Source organism: Corvus hawaiiensis, chromosome Z, assembly GCF_020740725.1.
Source record: "Corvus hawaiiensis isolate bCorHaw1 chromosome Z, bCorHaw1.pri.cur, whole genome shotgun sequence".
Taxonomy (NCBI): domain Eukaryota; kingdom Metazoa; phylum Chordata; class Aves; order Passeriformes; family Corvidae; genus Corvus; species Corvus hawaiiensis.
In genome coordinates, this window is record NC_063255.1 from 69156332 (window position 1) to 69175780 (window position 19449).

Below are 19449 nucleotides of genomic sequence, written 5' to 3' on the forward strand. Positions count from 1 at the left end.
CAGGGTTTGGGGTGTTTTTTGTACCAATTACTGCAGTAGTATTCTCTCTGAGAGCAAGTTTCATCCAAAGATTTGTTGGGTTTTTTTTGTTGGTGCTGGTTTAGTGGGGATTGGGTTTGTTGAGGTTTTTTTCTTTAACTATATGCAAGATGCATTTGAGTTTTTAGGATCATCTATACTGTTGCGCTTCTGCCAGGTTAGTAGTATTTCAATTACTGGTTTATTCTGTTCAGGTGGACAAACTTGTGATAGAATTGGAACGGAGTCGTAACCTTAGCAGTACAATTGTACACGTTGACATGGATGCCTTCTATGCAGCTGTGGAAATGAGAGACAATCCAGAGCTGAAGGAAAAACCTATAGCAGTGGGATCAATGAGTATGTTGGTAAGGCTGAGTGTTAAACTAGTACAGAAATCAATGACATTAATCTTAAGCCTAGTAAACCATAGAATAATAGCATAAATATAATGACAATGTTTTGTATGAAGTGTGGAAAACCCAAAAATAATAAAGGAAGCAGCAGTTCTTAGACTTGATCATGTAAGTTGGATTTTTCAGTAAAAAGTGTACTAATGCAAATTTAGATTGAAAGGCAGGAGGAGGGAGAGTGAAAATGCATGTAAACTCTTCGCTTTGTCAGTCTTTTCTGTATGGAGATATGTGATTAGAACTTTATTATTTAATACTAAAGAAAAAATTGATTACTGAACACTAAACTGACCTAATCTCTCTTAAGTCCACCTCAAATTACCATGCTAGGAGATTCGGTGTTCGTGCAGCCATGCCTGGATTTATTGCTAAAAGGCTATGTCCACATCTAACTATAGTACCACTAAACTTTGAAAAATACGGCAAAGTGAGTAAAGAGGTAAGTCTGAAAGTGGTCTCTAACCAAAATCGAGTGTACTTGTTTTTAGACTGTATCAATAACATCAGTTCTAGATAATATGGAAAGTGATAATTTAAATATTAAACTCTTCAGTAATGTGGCTTTAAACATAAGTCAAACAAAATATTTGTGCTTTTGGGTAAGGAGATGAAAAAACAGTGCACTTACCCAATCTGACAATTTTACTGAAGTTAATAGTGATGCTGACAGAAGTTTTGAAAACCTTTGTGTAGTGAGCTAGTGGTAGCACTTGAGCTTTATTATTCTTAAAAGTTCAAAAGCATGGAGCATCATCTAGTTACTAGGAAGTTGCAAGTATCTAGGAAACATGGCAATGATAATTTCATGCAATGCATAGTCATACTTTTGAATATGAATTACTGGAGAGAAAAACGAAGAACATTACTGACTTATAAATGCAGATTAAATATTTTTAAAGAAATTACTTGATAGAGCAAAAGAAATAGGGAGAAAAGAAATCATATTTTGCTTTAATGGAAGTAGTTTTACTTAGTGCTGGGGGAAATAGCTGTGATACCTAAAAGCCTGTTTAAAAAAAAAAAAGGAAAAAATGTGTTTTGTACATTTTAAATCAAACTAGTGCATGACATAAGGCTTTAATAAAATTATGTCAGGCCTTCTTTATTTTTATGAAGCCTCAGTCTCTTCACATATATGAAGTAAGGTTGATCTTACTTGATTTTTTTTCACTTCTGTAAAAAAAAAAAGGCATATATAAATGTGCATATTTCAGAATGGGTTTGAACTTGTTAAGGCTCTTGGATTTCATGATATGTATTTCACGACGTGTATTTCATTTGTTGTTTGATAGGGTAAAGTATTAAAGTATTAAAGATTTGATTTGGTCTGGATTTTTAGTTATGTTTTGCTCTCAGGATTTAGGTTGAAAATATGTAAATTTATTTCACTTTGTCTTTTAAAGTTCAGTAGTGAATTCTATCTTTATTCAGTTTCAGAAAGATGAAGTGCATGTGGACAAATGTTGTAATGCCTAAGAACTTGACCCAAACTGATAGGAAAAAAACATGACACAGTCAGGTTTTCCTCCAGGTTTAAAAAAAAAGAGAGGAGAGAAGGTAGAGCTTTTATTTTGACCATTTGTTTTACTGTTTCCTTCTAGAAAGATGGACTTATCACTAGAGATTTCCCAACAGGTTTTGTCTGTGGCATTAACCACTGCTCTAAAACATTGTCTATAACTTCAGTTTAATGTAATTTAAAACTTAAAATTTTATTGTTGCTGGTGGGATTTTTTAACCTTTGTGTATGTGATATCTGACACACCAAGCACTGAAAGCTGCATCAGTTTATCTGCTTTGCTGAGTTTCCAGGTCCCCAGTGTTTTATTCAGTGGATGTGGACCTAGTAGGCATGAAGTCCTTATACACTGATCTTAGTGTCCTTTCCAGTTAAATACAATGCTCAAAATCTGTTTAGTTCTCACTAAGTATTAGTATCTTGCTACTTGGAGAAGCACTACTGTAATTTTACAATATAAACAAATAATTGGTACTGTAAGTATCTTTAATAGTTATTGATCATCTTGAAGTTTCAAAGTACATTTGTTCGTGTTCTAATTTTGTGTCAAGATCTGCTCTTACAGAACAAATTTCACTTTGTGTTTATCAAGGTTAGAGAAATACTGGCTGAATATGATCCCAATTTTATGCCTATGGGCCTAGATGAAGCCTACCTGAACATAACAGAGCACTTGGAGGAAAGGCTGAACTGGCCGGAAGATAGGAGAAGATTCTTTTTTAATACAGAAAGCACGACAAGAATAGGTAAGCAAATTACTCACTTTTTTCATGAGGTCACTAGACACTGAAGAGACAGACTTTCTTTCTTTTAGGGATTTTAGGCAGAACCTAAAAAGTACTAAAGTACTAAAGAAAGTACTAAATTAGTTAGAATTTAAGCTTTATTTTCCTTATTAGGATTTCATTATTACTATAGTACAGAATGTATTAGAATGGCGCAGGATTTTTACAAGCAGAATCTGTAAGAGTGCAATCTGTAAGTAGCAAAATAAAGAATTTGTAATACAATACAACCTGGACCCTCTGCAGATTGGGTGGATAGCACACAGTTTGGAGTATCAATACAACAATCATAATCTAGATTCAAAAATCATATAAAAGAATATAAGCCACTCCCTCAATCCTCAGAGGAAGCAGATGAAGGCAGAGGTGTCCCCCTGGCCATTGGGATGTCCCGGGTCTCACTGTCCAGCGACAGCTCTGGTCCGAGTTCCTCCTTAGGACCCATCAAAGGTGGAATTTAGAGACACTGCTCTGGGGGCTGCAGGCAGGCACTGCTCTGGGGGCTGCAGACGCTGCTCTGGGGGCTGCAGGTGGGCAGTACTCTGGGGGCTGCAGGCAGACACTGCTCTGGGGGCTGCAGGCGGGCAGTACTCTGGGGGCTGCAGGCAGACACTGCTCCGGGGGCTACAGACAGGCACTGCTCCGGGGGCTACAGACAGGCACTGCTCCGGGGGCTGCAGGCAGGCACTGCTCTGGGGGCTGCAGGCGGGCAGTACTCTGGGGGCTACAGACACTGCTCTGGGGGCTACAGAAACTGCTCTGGGGGCTGCAGGCAGACACTGCTCTGGGGTTGCAGCTTCCCAGTGCTGCGGCAGGGTCATCCACAGCACTGGACTGGCCTCGTGCTGGGACATGCAGGTGGGCAAGGAAGGGAGTGAACATGGCAGCAGAGAATGGCCGCTTTCCTTGTGAAATGGCGTTGGGCATTCTGACCACATTACATGGGGTTGGGAGCAGAAGTTGCCACTTACATGCTTATAAGCTTCAGATAAGCTGCACCCACTGAAAGTGTAGATACCTAAGTCCTTCCATAGTTTGTCCTCCCATATATTCTCTACCTCCAATTTAGTTAGTTTACAGCTTAACTTTCTCTACTGGTTAGCTGTGAATAAAAGATACACTGCTAATGATTTGGATTTGGAAGATTTCTTTAATGTGAATAAAACGTTTGAAAAGTGGTACTAAGTTCTGTAAACCAAATGGTGTCATTTAGGTCTGAATTACAATTCAAAATGGTAATTTTGAAAATAAGTAGCAGGAACACTGCAGGATTTATCGTAATGTTCAAGATATTACTGGATTTCACTGGCTCTGGAAGACAGAGTTGGAACTACATCCACAACTGTATATCCACTCGAGAATAATAGAAAAGAAGGAGTCATACGGATGGCTGAATGATGCACAGACTGGAATATTTATACTATCTGTATTCAAAAATTTCTAAGATCTAAATTCTATTTAGATCTAAAATATCTAAAATTCAAAAATTGAGGATAATCAAGCATACACAACTACAGAAAAGTGTTAATAAAATAGAAAGCAATAAACTGGCATAGTCTTTACAAAATCAGTATCACTGATGCATAGTCATGTGCTTCTTCACACTTGCCTGATACCTTTGTTCCTCTGAAACACAAACAAGTGCTCAGAATGTGAAACTGTAATAGTAATGTTTGTAGAGTCAGACAAAGGGCTGCTGACATTACTTGTTCTACTATGACTGCAGTTCAAAGTGAGAAGCTCACCAGGCTGATCATTCTAGAATCAGATATTCTAGAACCCTAATTTTATTTGGAGAATATTGAAAAAAAATCTGTGGAAGAGGGCATGTGGCCTTCAATATGGTATGAAACAAAAATAATGCTAAAATCTTGATGGTTTTGCTACAGCAACAAGCCATTAAACCTTTTGCTTTTCTGAAAGTTATGTCCAGTGTACTAGCCAATTCCTCCAATCTCAGCCTAGCTGAAGTTGTGTTCAAAATGAAACCATTACATCTCTCTGGTCTTTAAACAAAAAACCAATGCAATTGCTTTCTCTAAATAAAACCAGAAAAGAAAGAAAACTGCTAGTGAACCCTGAAGGCACTGAAGAAGGAAATCAGTCTGTATGTATCCTACGGATGTATTAAGTGTTTGTGCTTCTGTCTTACTTAGATAAAGATGGTATGAATATGTCTGCCAAATTTAATGAAGGTGAAGTCTCTTCTTCACCAGTACTGTTCGAAGACAACACATCTCTGATGGATGATGGCTTTGAACAAAGAGGTCTATCAGTGGAAAACTCAGTTGTCTTTGGAACTTCTGCAGAGGAAGTTGTGAAGGAAATACGCTTTAGGATTGAGCAGAAAACTCAGCTGACTGCTAGTGCAGGTATTCAGGCACATATGAATAATAATTTATCTTTGTATTTCCATAATGTCTTCTACTTTAATCTCAGAGGGTATTAATTAAGAATTTATGCTTGCCACAGCATTCTTCTGCTGCAAAAAAATATGCTGTCTTTGAAGGTCTGCAAAGAATTTCAGTTATTTCAAGAGATGTCATGGCTGTCAAAGCCACTACTGTTTGTTTTCTTTTTTTCTCTTTTTTAAATAATTGAAACAGTTACATCATCTTTTTGCTTCTTTCTACTTGAAATAAGAGTAAGCAGTGAGGAGGAATGACCAGTGCACTTGAGCTGATCTTAGCACAGGTGGTTGTTGTTCTAGTGCATCATGTAAATTGTTTTTGTCAGCCAGTGGGTCATAGTGAAATCAGTCACTGATTTCTAAACGGCTTTTAGTTTGAATAGCAGGTCTGTGCTGTTATGTATTTCTAACTTCTCCGCACTATTCCTTGCTTAAAACAATATCAAAATTCTTTAAAATGTTAGTCCTCAGAGAAGTAAATATGTGCTGAAGCTAATGACCTCTTCAGTAGCTTTTTAATAATTACCCATCAAGTTTTATGTCTTGACTTCAGGCAAACCACCTTTAAATCTCAGCTATTTTGATTGACTAAAACCAGTGTATGTCCCTAGCCCCACTTAGTTTGGATGCCATCCAAACTGCTTTATGAACCAGGTCAGTGAGGCATCAGGCAATGGTGAGCTTTATGAAGCAGCTGCAGAAGGTCAGGAAAGTGCGGAATGTAAGCAGAGGTGAAGAAACAGCTAGTAAGAAGCAGGATGAAACTCCCTCCCATGTATGTTATCTCATGACTGATGGCAAAATAACAGTTTTGTTTACTGAAGTTTTGTAAGGATAGGTTAGTGTGTAGAAAACAGGCATAGCTTTTATAAGTGGAAACAGGAGTATTAAGCCCAAAACCTAAAAACAATTAGAAGGGTAACTGAAAAAGTACTGATAATCAATAATAAATAGAGTTATTTCTACCATCTCGAATAATCTGTTATATCAGTGAGCAAATGAAAATTTAGACCACTAAGGCTGTAGGACAAAGTTCTTCTTTGTTTTGCTAAACAAATTCCAGAGTTCATTTGTAAAAACTTTACTTTGATAGAAAAGAGCCATCCTTCCTCATTCCTCTGATGTCTGTGAAATATATATAAATTTCTAAATGACTGCATTCCAGTGGTAGCCCACAAAATAATAAAATGTGTTAAATTTCATCCAAAAAAGTGTTTTTGCTGAAATACAAAGAAGAAAGGTCTCCTCCTTACTGTGAGTTCATCCTACCAACCATTGTAAGCATTTCCTTTCCTACCATGATCACCATCATAGAAGTGTTGAATCATGTAATTGATGTTATTTTTAAGGACTTGGTATTTAACCCTTCTTGACTTACTGGGGCATTTTGTTATCCTGACTATATTAAAATAGGAAGTACACTTTATTTAAGTTATATTTAATCTATTACATATATTTATGTTCTTTCATGATGCTCACAAAATTTCTCTGCAGAATTGTATCAAATCTAGTCATCAATTATCATAATTCTTTTCCTTATTTTAGTCTTTGCCATGTGCATAGGCTACTCTTTTGCTTTTAAATATTGGATAGTTGAAATTAAACTTTGTCTTATGTTTTTTTTAATTACCATGTTTGTTTTTTTAAAGGAATAGCACCAAATACAATGTTAGCAAAAATGTGCAGTGATCGTAATAAACCTAATGGGCAATACAGAATTTCTCCTGAGAGACAAGCAGTTCTAGACTTCCTAAAAGATTTGCCCATTAGAAAGGTAAGAGACACAATGACATTTACTGTTCTGTCATGTAATATTTTTATGTTCTAGAAGCAAGATTTCTACTGAAAAGATAGAATTTTCCAGGTAATCTTCCATGTTGTGTTTGATTCAAATTGTTCTCGGTAATGGATCTACAAGTGGAAAGTTTCCAATTTCCTGTTACATACTCTCTTTTAGGTGCCAGGTATTGGAAAAGTCACAGAGAAGATGCTAAAAGCCCTTGGAATTGTGACTTGCTCAGAACTTTACCAGCAGAGGGCGCTGCTTTGTCTTCTTTTTTCGGAAGTATCTTGGCGTAATTTCTTGGATATTTCCCTTGGTTTGGGTTCAACGCATTTGGAAAAGTATGCCATGGGGTTGTTTTCCTCCTGTGTTAACATTTTTCTTAATGTTTTCTTGTGTATGTTACATACTGAACCTATTATTTAATTGACAAATATTATGGAAATACACTTGTTTAATATATTTTTTTAAAATCTCTGATGCCTGTTATTGTTATATTTATGTCTAAGATGCAGTAGCCAAACATGAAAAAACAAAGGTTTTACAGCCTTGTCAAAATAAGAAATCCAAAGTCTTGTCAGGAAAGTTGTACATATGTGTATGGCAAGAAATCAAGGTAGGATAACCTTATAATTATCAAAATAGCTGAACATAACTGAGCTGTCCTAAGCAGAGTTGTACACTTCTTTTTCTTCAAAAACAATACACATACACTGGTGTTTATGATTATTGGATTGTAATGAAAATCACAAAGGTATTTGATCTTCTCTGGTGGTAAATTGTCAGTGAAGTTCCTGTGTCTCCTATCAGGATTACATATTTGTAATATCAACATGTGAATTTGGTGGAAGAGAACTAATTATATTATTGTATCCTTCTTAGTATATGTTCTTTTAAGGTTCACAGTACTTTAATGGTTTTTAGCCTCCTTTTTAGGATGGGAGAAGTCAGTCTTAGTAGTGCATATATCTTTTCAACAGTATTTGTCATTTCTAAGCCTGTCCTGGAGACAAACATGTTCTTTAAAAAAATCCAAAAGAGAGCATTTTACTATTTGTGTAACTAAGATCAATTAAAAAGATTCCCTTTTAAAAAATATTCCTTCCCAAAGTACGGAAATTCTATTTTAAAATAGCTTGACAACTATTTCATTTCATTAGAAGTTCCAAAATGTCTTATGTACTTCTGAAAGACCTATTCTATATTATATCTGTAACTTCTCTGACAATAATCAGCCCTTTTTTCCATTTGACTACAAAAAAATATATGTAGTTAGCAGTTTGAAGCCCAGTAATGTGCTAGCACAAATTTTTGTGTTGTTTTTTTTCTATTCAGAGTTTATTGACTTGTAAAAAATATGCAGTAAGACTGACTTCGTGAAGGTGACTTGATAAAAGATAAAACACAGTTTTCAAAATATTTGTTTCTGTTAATATATAAACAGACCGTGGATAGTCTTTAAATAACTGGTGCGCTCTTTCTTCGTATTCACCCTAGTTAGGTGTTGTACAGCCTGGGATATCTCCCAGTACATTTTTTAAAAAAGGAGCATTTCAAAGGTCAGAGTTTTTAGTGGTTTTAATGTCTAAGAGACGTTTTTTTTTTATTTTTTTTTTGTCATCACCAACTTCATTTTAGTGTAGAGAAAGCAAGTACTTAATATATTAACACCTGCGTCTTCAATAAATAGTTAAATAGTTCATCTTACAGTTATTGTGTCTGACTACCTTCTTTTAAGAAAATCTGACAATACCAATTTGTTATTTCCAATACTTACAAACTGAAGAATGCCCTAAAAAGCAATTGCTCTGAGGGATCTCCTTATATGCCAAGGAGTTGTTAAAGGATGCTCAATTAACAGTGAAAAGAAAGAAAGCAACAAACAATTGTTGGTTCACATTTAACCTGAACAATCATCTAGACTGAAAGCAAACTATTTCCTCAGATCCTCAGATAAAGGAAATATTCAAATATATATATATGTATGGGATTCTAATAGCTGTGCTTCACAGTTATAGCTGAGACAGTATAGGATTTGTAGTTTGTTTTGTTTTTAAATGAGACTCACTCTGATATAAGAGCTGAATTTTGAGAGAGTTTTTTATTTGGTTGGTTTTTTAAACTGTTTTTTTTTTTTTAAAGACGTCTATGACTGATCTATGTCTTTACTTAATCTACAGTAGTCTGAGTTTTTTTTAATTCTTCTTTTTGCACTTGCATAAACTTAATGTACAAGATTTTTAGAAAAAGTTAACATCCAGACTTTATAGAAGAGACTGCTGTTAGTTATTTAAGCATGATTGGTTGACTCTGAGTTTATTGGAAAGATAACATTTCTGCATCAAGTATAATAAATTGTTTTTCTCTTTAAAGGGATGGAGAAAGAAAAAGTATGAGCACTGAAAGGTATGCTTATTTTATACTGAAAAAATTACATTAACCATTAGAACCACTAAATACCCAGTAATGTATACTTTTATTAGTCATATAATTTCATTGTGTATTTATTTTAAAACCCACATGTATAACAAGCTCACTAAATCAAATTCAAGCTTGCATTGCTTTTTGTCCTTGGCTCCAGAATTCCCATGGAGGTATTTTTGTCAGTTTGTGTGTTCTCTTATCAACCAATTCTGCTAGTGCCTTTAATGCATCAAAGTGATCTTTAAGCCATAAGATAAGGTGGAAATATATAAGGGCTTGAATTTATTTTATCAGTTTAAGTTTAATGTCAATATCAGTGTAGTAGCCTGCAGTCACATGTATTTCCTAACTGAGGTTTTTACTGGTGTAAAGTTCCGTAAGAAAGTAGTTCATTTTTAAAAAATAAGTTCTGCCAGAAGAATCTGTAAAGCACTGTAATAGTTATCCCTGTTGTCAGGTGTTTTCTTAGAAAAGGTGGTAAGAAAAGCTGGAAAATTTATGGCTTTAGTCTTGTGCTAGTCAAACAGATATTTTGGGCATCTTTATAGTACCTTTCTGCATTGCTTTTCTTCTTTCTTTTTTTCCTCAAAGAGAACAGTTTTAGACCAGAGATGTCTACAGGCTTCTGAGATCATGCAACTAGTTTATATGGGGGAAGAGACAGCCCTGAAATAGCATTCTGTCTATGCTGTCCCTTCCAAGCCTTGGACTTTTACAGCTTCTCAGTCACTGAAGTATGGTCTGAATAGCATGAGTTACTCCTTGGATAGTGCTATGGGACCCACAGTGAAATATTCATCCCATTAGTTTGGCAGCATGCAAACATTCGTAGGGGAATATGAATCATAATAGAGGATGACTTTTCAGTACAATCGGGTAAACCTGACTATAACTTAGAGATGTAAAACCCAGTGTAATTTTATCAGCCTTACACTAGTAAATACAAAGCTTGACATGAAACAGTATACCTGTGAGACCTTTCCGAAGCATGTGCTGTCTGTAAGTTCTGCTTTCCATTTCTCTTAAAACCTCAACTAACTGAAGGTTGCTTTTTCTGTCGTGTTATTACTAAAAAGCAAATATACAACAAAAAGATAACACTGTAACTTCCCTACTGAGAAGCTCTAGCAAAGGCAGTTGGCAACATTTTTGGCAGAAAGATAGCTTTTTCTCCTCTGAGGCTAGATGTAATTATACTAGTAATTGTACTAGTTGGCATCTTTTTCTTAGCATCTGCATTATTTATTTCTGATAGTTGGCTCTGATGTTGACTTCCAACTCCTGGCTTTCTTCTGATGTTACACAGTACACAGTGTGTACAAAGGAGATTAAATACAAATAACTGGGCCGGCTCTATGAATTCACTTACTGTTAGTATTCTGTCTTGCAAATACTTAAGCATCAATGACATCAAATGTGAATCATTTTCAAATAGTGCATGAAAAATTGAAAGCCAAATTATTTCATTATTTGAAAGGCCTTTCAAACATTTTCCAAACAAAATATTCCTATTAATAATCATTGTTCCTTGAAGTAAGAACTTGAACTTATACAACATTCTTCTGATTGTAGTATTGTTTAACTGTATAAAAAGTACTTTTAGACTACAGGTACTGAACATATTATAGGATTCATACTGAAAAAGGTCATATTTTTGTCTTAGAACATTCAGTGAAATAAACACAGCAGAAGACCAGTACAATTTGTGTCGAGAGCTCTGCAGAGACCTTGCTCAAGATCTACAGAAAGAGGGACTTAAGGTATTTATATTATTCAGGTTACTTGCAAGAAGGTGCTTTGCACTCCAACAGTTCAATGCAGTTTTAGTATAAATGCTTTCAGCTGCATCATACCATGCAATCTATCTTCAGAAGTCTCCCTTCTTTAATTTGCAGATGTTTAGAATGACTTAGGCTGCATTTTGTTGTTGGACAGGTGGCTATCTAGCAATATGTGTGGGATAAAAATTAAATTGATTAATCAAGTTATTTGGCATGTGAACATTTTATGCTAAAAGTGATGTTTATAAGGGAATAATAGAGCTGATTGTCTGCAAGCCATACTTTGGTCCATTATGTAATACTAATGTATTTAAAACACTGTTTCTCTCCTGTATACATACAGGATCCAGTCAATAGCCTGTTCTGTAGTTTAAGAACTTGACATGTGCCAAACTTGCTGACAAGTTATTCACACCATTCAGTGGTATGAATAGTAGAAACACTCACTTTATTCCTTCTCCCCAGATACCTGTTTATTACTTTGAAAGAACAGTTCATATTTTCTTTGAAAGTCTTATAGTAAAGCAAGGAATAACATTTAAGACCTAAAAGAATTGTCATTAATCTTCTTCAGCCATAAAAGATTGTTTCAAAAGATGACAAGTTGATAGGGAAATGATCAGCCAAGAAGGACAAGGGGATAAGCTTACAAAAGCACCAGAACAAAGAGAATGCTGTTTATTTACATTTGGATGGACATGATAAATCACACAAATGGTTTGGGAGGTGTTGCCAGGGAAATATCTGTGCCAAACATAAATACTGTGTATGACTGTGATAGCACTATGCAGGAGGAAGTAACTTTTCAGTGAATCTGGATTGGGTTATCACTTTTGCATTCCTAATAGTTAGGATATCTAGCATTGAAAATTTCCAGATGCAGAAATAATTTTTTTAGATGGGATGGAAGTTGTGCCTGTAGCCAAAACATGAACTCTGTTGAACATGCACTGGTGGCAGATGGTCTGCAGAGAACCACAGTCAAATGACCAGTTCAGAGAACTTGACTTCGGCAGAAATTTAGGGGCAAATACAGAATCTTACAGACAAATTCTTGGGAGTGCCCCTCGCTGTGCACAGATAAGCACACAGTCTTAACTGTGGCTTACGGGCCCTTACATAGATCCTACATAATAATTGTTTTTATGCCATATATGACATACATGGTGAACATTTTTTTATTGTATTTTTTTTTGTAGGGTAAAACTGTTACATTGAAGCTTAAGAATGTGAACTTTGAAGTTAAAACAAGAGCTTCAACTGTGCTGTCTTCTGTTTCTACCGAGGAGGAAATATTTGCTGTTGCTAAAGATTTGTTAGGAACAGAAATTGATAGTGTTGCTCCTCACCCTCTGCGGATAAGACTCATGGGTAAGATATTTCAAATTCATTCTTCCTTTTCAGAGTTAGGATATCTTATAGTGTTTTGAAATAACACACCATACTTGAAAGTAAAACTGGTGTAAATGTATTCATCTTTTTCTATTACCCTGGTAGTTTTTGCAAAGTGAAACAGATCTGGAGTGCTGAATGGTGACTTAGGAAGTTTTACTAATTGAGGTTGTACTTTTTTTATGCAACAACATACGCATCAGCACAACAGTAGAATCTTGACTCATAGCAGTGTTTAATTCTGCTGCTTTAAAAGAGCTTTTAAATCTGCTTTGCACCACGGCAACAGAAGTGCTTATAGATCTGAAAGCGCAGAGTTCTGCAGGAGATGCGAACATTTCTGACAGCAGTAAACTCTGTATTTTGACCCTAAGGTGTGTGTTTCAGGTGCTTATACAGTCTGCTTGAAACATTCAGTGATATATAAAACTTACTTGCCTAAGATACTAGAATGTGCTGAAGAAAAACATATTCTGATGGGTAGAGTTCATGCAAAACTTTCAGACTGAATTCTATGTAACTATATTAAGTTTATAGCTTCATGTTATAATGCAATCAGTTAAAACTTCATGGCACTAAAATTAGTAATATGGTTGGGTTAGTGCTTGGGTCTGATAAAATTGTATTGATGTTGTGATGCATTTGGAGGTAGCCTAGCATCTTTTTAGAGATAAATTGTGCCTTTATTGAGTGAATGTATACCTCAAAAGGTGTTAATTAGGAGTTAGTATCAAGCTTTCATAAAATTTTTATTATATATTGATTTTCATCATTAGGTGTACGAGTATCAGGATTTCTAACTGAAGAAGAAAAGAAATACCAACAAAGAAGCATTACAAGTTTCTTAAAATCAGGAAAAGAAATTGGTTTCCTTAGGCTTCAGCCAGAGAAGTCCAACCAAGAGTATTTCACAAAAAATTCGGAAGCATCTCATAGAGGGAGTTTTTTTGACCAAAAGCGAGCAGCAAGACAACTAAACAGTGAGAATATTTCTCCAAATGAAAGCAGAGGTAAGCAGCTCTTTCATGATGATAAATCATCAGCAAATTTTGTGGAAGAAAGAAAGAAAGTCACAGATTTACAGAATTCTAATGCTCGTGAGATCTTCACCTGTCCTGTTTGCTTTGAGGAGCAAAGCAGCAATAATTTGGAAGAACTTAATAGACACATTGATGAGTGCCTCAGTGGGATGCATGTTAAAGATACTGTGGAAATATCCAAGAATGACAGTTCAAGAGAAAATACACCTAACTTTCTTCCACAATTTAAAAATGAACATGTTGATGAACGTGAAAAAAATAACACAGATCAATTAGCAGGAACAGACCAGTCTGCAAATGTATCTGACAGCTCTACTAACAATAGCACAGAAAAATTTGGTCAGATAATACCTGATAAATCTCCCAGAGAACGACAGCCTAGCAATCTCAGTGACATTGTTAGAAACATGTGTATGAAACAGTGTCTCTTCCCCAAAAGAATATCACAAGACAATGAAGACCATTTTGACAAGACTGAACAAATAGAAGGAACTAGTTCATCCCATTTCTTTGACACCAAAGAAGACACTGCTCTTGTTTGTCCAGTTTGTAATTCAGAACAGAAAACCACCAATCTTGTGTCATTTAACAGACATGTGGATGTCTGCTTAAATAAAGGCCTTATCCAGGAGCTGACAGAAAAAGAGGATTTTCCTACTAAGACTTATAATATGGAAAACTCAAACAGAGTTTTCTCTGGTAAGTATATGCATTAGGATATATTTGATTATTCATATTGTCTGCTTGTGCAATTAAGATACTTTGCAAATGGTGTACTTTGAACTTTCTGGGACTTCAAAATTTTTTCTCAAGAAGCTCATTTGAGTAAGACCTATATAGGAGTGAACATTTTTATTTAAAAAATATCAAATTGGTTTTAATGACAAACTAGATTTTTGAACGTGATACTAGTTTGACAGAGTTCTCCCATTTGCCACAAAGGTGACATAGGAATTGCTGCTCATTTCTGGAGATTATACGGTTGTTACACCCAACCATATTCAGAAAGGTGTTTGTAAGGCCACTGAGATTAAAGTGAAGATCAATGAAAACATCTTCAGAGATTCAGTTAACAGAAAGGCTCCATTATGTCATGTGCTAGCAAAAACAGGGAGATAGTGAACTAGAGCTTAGAGGAAGAAACCTCCAAGTATGTTGTAGAGCTAATAAAATATATCACATAACTGCACCTGTAACATGCCAAAGCAGTAGCGTGTTTTCTGAAGTAGTTTCTCTTTTTGATGAAGATTTTTATCTTCAGCCAGATTAGAGGGCATGTGCAGGTAGTAAAGTTATCTGCCTAAAGTAGTCCCCAATCTATTTTGGGAACCTTATAAAAAGAAATTAAAATGCTAGTGTGTTAGAATTTTCAGAATACAATTAGGATTTAGAATAAGAATCTTTTACACAGAAAATTTTCAAAGTGCTATTGCTGTTGCAAACAGGCTTTAATTTAAATGGAAGACTTATTTTATGTGAAGTTTCTTTTTTTCCCCCTGCAGAATAAAAAAATTAAAAATGAATTTTCAACTATTTCTGAAAACCGTTACAAGGTTCAAAGTAATCCCTTATAATTCAATACTCTCAAGGCTTTTTGTTTTTCTCTTTTAAAAATGGTGGTATAAACTACAGTATTCAAGGTGCAGATAATAAAATGTTATCTGCTTCTTGAGACAGATTAAATTTAAAAAAAAGTTCTTCCTGTATATAATTTCTGAAGCATTTTTTCTTTACTGAAGTAATTAATTTTGGTTGTCTTCAATTACTTTTAAGGATGTTTAAGCAAAGGACAGCAGTGCGCAAATCCATCACAAGGAACAAAAAGGTAAGGGTTTTCTGGAAGCTTGAGTACACAACTTGTTTTAAAATAATAACGTTTAGAAAAATATTCAGTGTTGTAAAACTTGTGTTGGTATGCATTGTGTATTTTAACCTCTCACTGTTTTGGTTTTTTCCCTTTCTTTAACCTTAGGTCTGGACTAACAGCTTCGCAGTCAGTATCAAAAAAGGCCAAGTCAAGCAATTCCAAACATACTATTGAAATGTTTTTTAAATGACTGTGTAGCAACATGTTCTATATGAAGCATTTCATAGAGTTTTATGACTGCAAGTTAATTTATCATTGGCAGTAGACTGGATTCAGGTGCCTGTCTTTTTGGAACCATTACATGTCTGTATAGCAGGAACATGATGTCTGAGATAGAAGAAAAGGTACAAATGAAGGGGTTTTTTTCCTTTTCTTTTCTTTGGAGAATAATACTTCCCCCCCCCCCCCCCCCCCCGACTGGTTTCCAAGAATCAGAATTTGCTAGCACTTTGATGTAGCTCCCTAGAACAGAAATCACGAGCGAGGGTGGAAGCTATCAAGCTTTCATTGTTGTTACTGAAAATTACTTCAGTAAGAGTTGATGGACCAGATCCAAAGGACTCATTGTGGTGCACAATGACTTCACTTACTTAAAAAAAAGTTAATAAAACTGTTGTTTGAGAGAAGGATTCCTTTAGGATACTCAGACAAATGCTGTTTGATCTTTGGCCTTTCCAAAGAGAATGAAAACTTCTTTAAAATTTGAAATTGTTACCAGTCAGTAGCACTAAATTTACTCTAAATAAAAGCTTTCATGGTGCAATAATAATCAATTATGTGCAAATGTAAGATAATGAAGCTTATTGTTTAGCTATCTTTCTCTTTAAAATTATTTTGTGTTTCTGAATAAAGTATATTCTGTGAGTGGATATGTGGAAAGAGGAAGTTAAATGCAAATATTTTAAATACTCTGTTTAGATTTTTTTCTGTTCGCACCAAATTGTTAAAAGACACTTTATTATAATTAAATATTTATCAGACATATAATTTATTATGACAGCATATTTCTTAGATGTTATACAAACAGTGCCAAATCTTGTATGAAATATAAATTGCTTTTTAACTGCTAAGTCTTTTAAAGAAGTGGTTACTGTAGAAGCGTCTATTTTGTTGTTTAACTGTATTGGGATTTGCTTGGTTTTTAGACAAACAAGTCTATACGTGATATGTCTTAGATGCCCAAGCTCAGTTCAGAATGTTCTTTCTTGTTTCCAGAACTGCTGGAATAATTACACCATCTCTACCTGCTCATCTGTTTGTTTGTCAGATGCCACTGTACCCACAGCTCAGTCATTTGAATTCATGTCAGTGCTCCCTTATCTGCTTTGAACCAAATCAGCTGGACTAGTTCAGATTGTAAATTGATTCAGTTGACTTTTTCTAAACCGGGTCAGTGAGCACTCAGCATGAGCTGTTCTGTTGACAGAGATGAGAGTTGGTAACTTTCAGTAGGAAAGACATAAAAGCAACTGAGAGAATGTAAGGCCGCCAATGCTGTTTAGAAAGTGAACACCTATCCCTTTATTATTTTGTACTTTTGATTCAATAAAGTGTAGAATCTAAGTATTGCCTTGTCATTGTGTGTATATATCTTTAAAATGTCTATTTTTACATAAGCATTACATAGCAAAAAGTAAGCTACTCGTAAGTGCTTGAAAAAATTAAGTTGGTTGGCTTAGCTTCAAAAGTCGCCTTGCCATCTGTTTGACCTAGTGTCATGAAAAGGTTGTGGATGTGTCAGTGTTAATGTGAAAATAAAACTCATAGTGTGGTTGTAAATTATTTATTGCAATTCCATAGTGGGTTGATGCTGGCTGGATGCCAGGCACCCACCAAAGCCGCTCTCTCACTCATCTCTGCAGCTGGACAGGGCAGACAAAATGTAATGAAGGGTTCATGGGTTGAGATAAGGACCAGAAAAGATCACTCATCAAATACCATCATGGGCAAAACAGGCTCTGGTTAGAGATATTGATTGAATTTATCACTAACAAAATCAGAGCAGGATGAGAGGTAAAATAAGACCTCAGGAACATCTTTCTCCCATCCCTCTCTCCTTCCCACCTCTACCGCCTCCGCCTGTGGCACAGGGAGACAGGGAATGAGGGTTATATTGTTTCTCCCACTGCTCAGGGAGAGTCTTTCCCGTGCTCCAACATGTGGGGTCCCTCCCGTGGGAGACAGTTCCCCATGCACTTCTCCAATGTGAGTCCATCCCATGGGCAACAGCTCTCTGAGAACTGCTGCAGTGTGGGTCACTCTTCCATGGGGTGCAGTCAAGGACAGGCTGCTCCAGTGTGGGTCTCCCATGGTGTCTCAAGTCCTACCAGGAAACCTGCTCCAGCATGGGCTTCTCTCTCCATGGGTCTGCAGGTCCCTGCAAGGACCCTGCTCCAGTGTGGGCTTGCCAAGGGGTCACAGCCTCCTCTGAAACATCCCCCTGCTCCAGCGTGGGTCTCCTCCATGGGCTGCGGGGGCACAGCTGTGTCACCATGGTCTGCACCACAGGCTGCAGGGGAATCCCAGCTCCAGCGCCCGAAGCACCTGCTGCCCCTGCTTCTCCCCTGAACTTGGTGTGTACAGAGCTGTTCTTCTCACATATTCTCACTCCACTTTTCTCTGGCTGCAATTACATCTGTATAACCTTTATTTTCTTGTTAAATCTGTTATCAGAGAGACCTTACCACCATTTCTGATTGTCTCTGTCTTGGCCAGCAGTGGGTCCATCTAGAGCTGGCTAGAATTGGCTTTGGTGGACATGGAAGAACCTTCTGGCAGCTTCTCACAGAAGTCACCCCTGTAGCTTCCCTGCTACCAAAGTTTGGCCATGCAAACCCAATACAAAATTGTATATGTTCACTGGTTTGCAAGGCTTTTCTTTTCCACTAGTCCTTATAGTTTCTTATACCATATTTATTACTGTTTTTATCTGAAAAAGGCCTTCAGTTCATGATTAAGCATTGTTTCATCACAATTTGTTTATCACAATTTCTGTGATACAATTTTTCTTGTATCACAATAAATTGTGTACAATTTATCTTGTTTCTTGTGGAAAAGACTGTATAAGCAGTGTTTTTGTTCTTCATTCTTCTCAGTGACTCTCTGTGTGTTGAATTGATCTTAAATTAAAATCTGTTTTTATTGGTATCTGAAAGTTTCTTTGTAGCTGACTTTAGCTACAATTAAGTCTTTAACTTAATTGTAAATTATTTCCCGTGTGTGAGCCATTCCACACTTACTATATCCATAGTTCTGAAGCATGTGAATGATCTAGGCTGGCAGCAGATGCGACTTCTTGTGTAGCATGTATCTCCTTATTTAAGATATACATATAAGTACTTTATCTTGAATTCCTCTTTTAGTTATGAGTAACAGAGGAAAAGGATAAGAATTCTGTGATGTTTATGTTCTTCCCTCTGCCAGTTCTGAAGAAAGGAATTTAGACTCTCTACACATTCAACATGCTTGCATCTTACCTTACATTTTATTTTTATATTTGCCCTACTCATTTCTATATGTATTACTACTCTTAAGTATTAAAGAAAGTGCTCAGATTTCCTGTCAGAGCAAGAGCTCTGTGAAGGCAAGTAAGGAATATGTTACAGTACTTCCTTGCTCTGCCCTTTGTTTTGGGTTCTTCACCTCAATAAATTTCTGCATCAGTCTTTCTGCAGTCTATGGGGGCTGTTTGAAAGGGTCAAGATTGTAGGAAGTGGTTAGAATATGTGCTAAACTTACTACATACAAGGTTTGACCACAGGATACACTGTGAAATAGTATTGTGTGTTAGTAATTAGAACTGGAAATTAGCAGTTGGTGTTTCATGACTCTGTATGTAAAATTACGATTTTACTGTAACTCACGCTCTGTATGAGGCTGCAAATCTATCCCTCCTTTGGTGCCAGCTTTGTAGGCAAACCTAATCATTCCATAATTGTCTGTTGTCACGCATTTTGAAAAGGAGCATTAACATTGGAAACAGTCTGTATTGCTATACAGAAATACAGCAATACAGAC

General features: G+C 36.0%; 1 protein-coding gene across 12 annotated transcripts in view; it reads left to right on the forward strand.

Annotated features, from left to right (window-relative positions):
- POLK (DNA polymerase kappa) overlaps positions 1–16998 on the forward strand; it is a 35777-nt gene extending 18779 nt beyond the window's left edge. For 11 of the 12 annotated variants that reach the window (XM_048292806.1, XM_048292811.1, XM_048292807.1 and 8 more), the window contains 12 exons: positions 234–386; positions 739–870; positions 2543–2696; positions 4892–5107; positions 6795–6919; positions 7103–7269; positions 9302–9334; positions 11016–11112; positions 12333–12504; positions 13302–14264; positions 15339–15390; positions 15538–16998. In XM_048292806.1, coding sequence (XP_048148763.1) covers positions 234–386; positions 739–870; positions 2543–2696; positions 4892–5107; positions 6795–6919; positions 7103–7269; positions 9302–9334; positions 11016–11112; positions 12333–12504; positions 13302–14264; positions 15339–15390; positions 15538–15622 — 2349 coding nt within the window. In that variant the 3' untranslated portion in view covers positions 15623–16998. The remainder of the gene's footprint in view (positions 1–233; positions 387–738; positions 871–2542; positions 2697–4891; positions 5108–6794; positions 6920–7102; positions 7270–9301; positions 9335–11015; positions 11113–12332; positions 12505–13301; positions 14265–15338; positions 15391–15537) is intronic. The other variant, XM_048292816.1, reaches the window with a different exon arrangement.
- The last annotated feature ends 2451 nt before the right edge of the window (positions 16999–19449 follow it).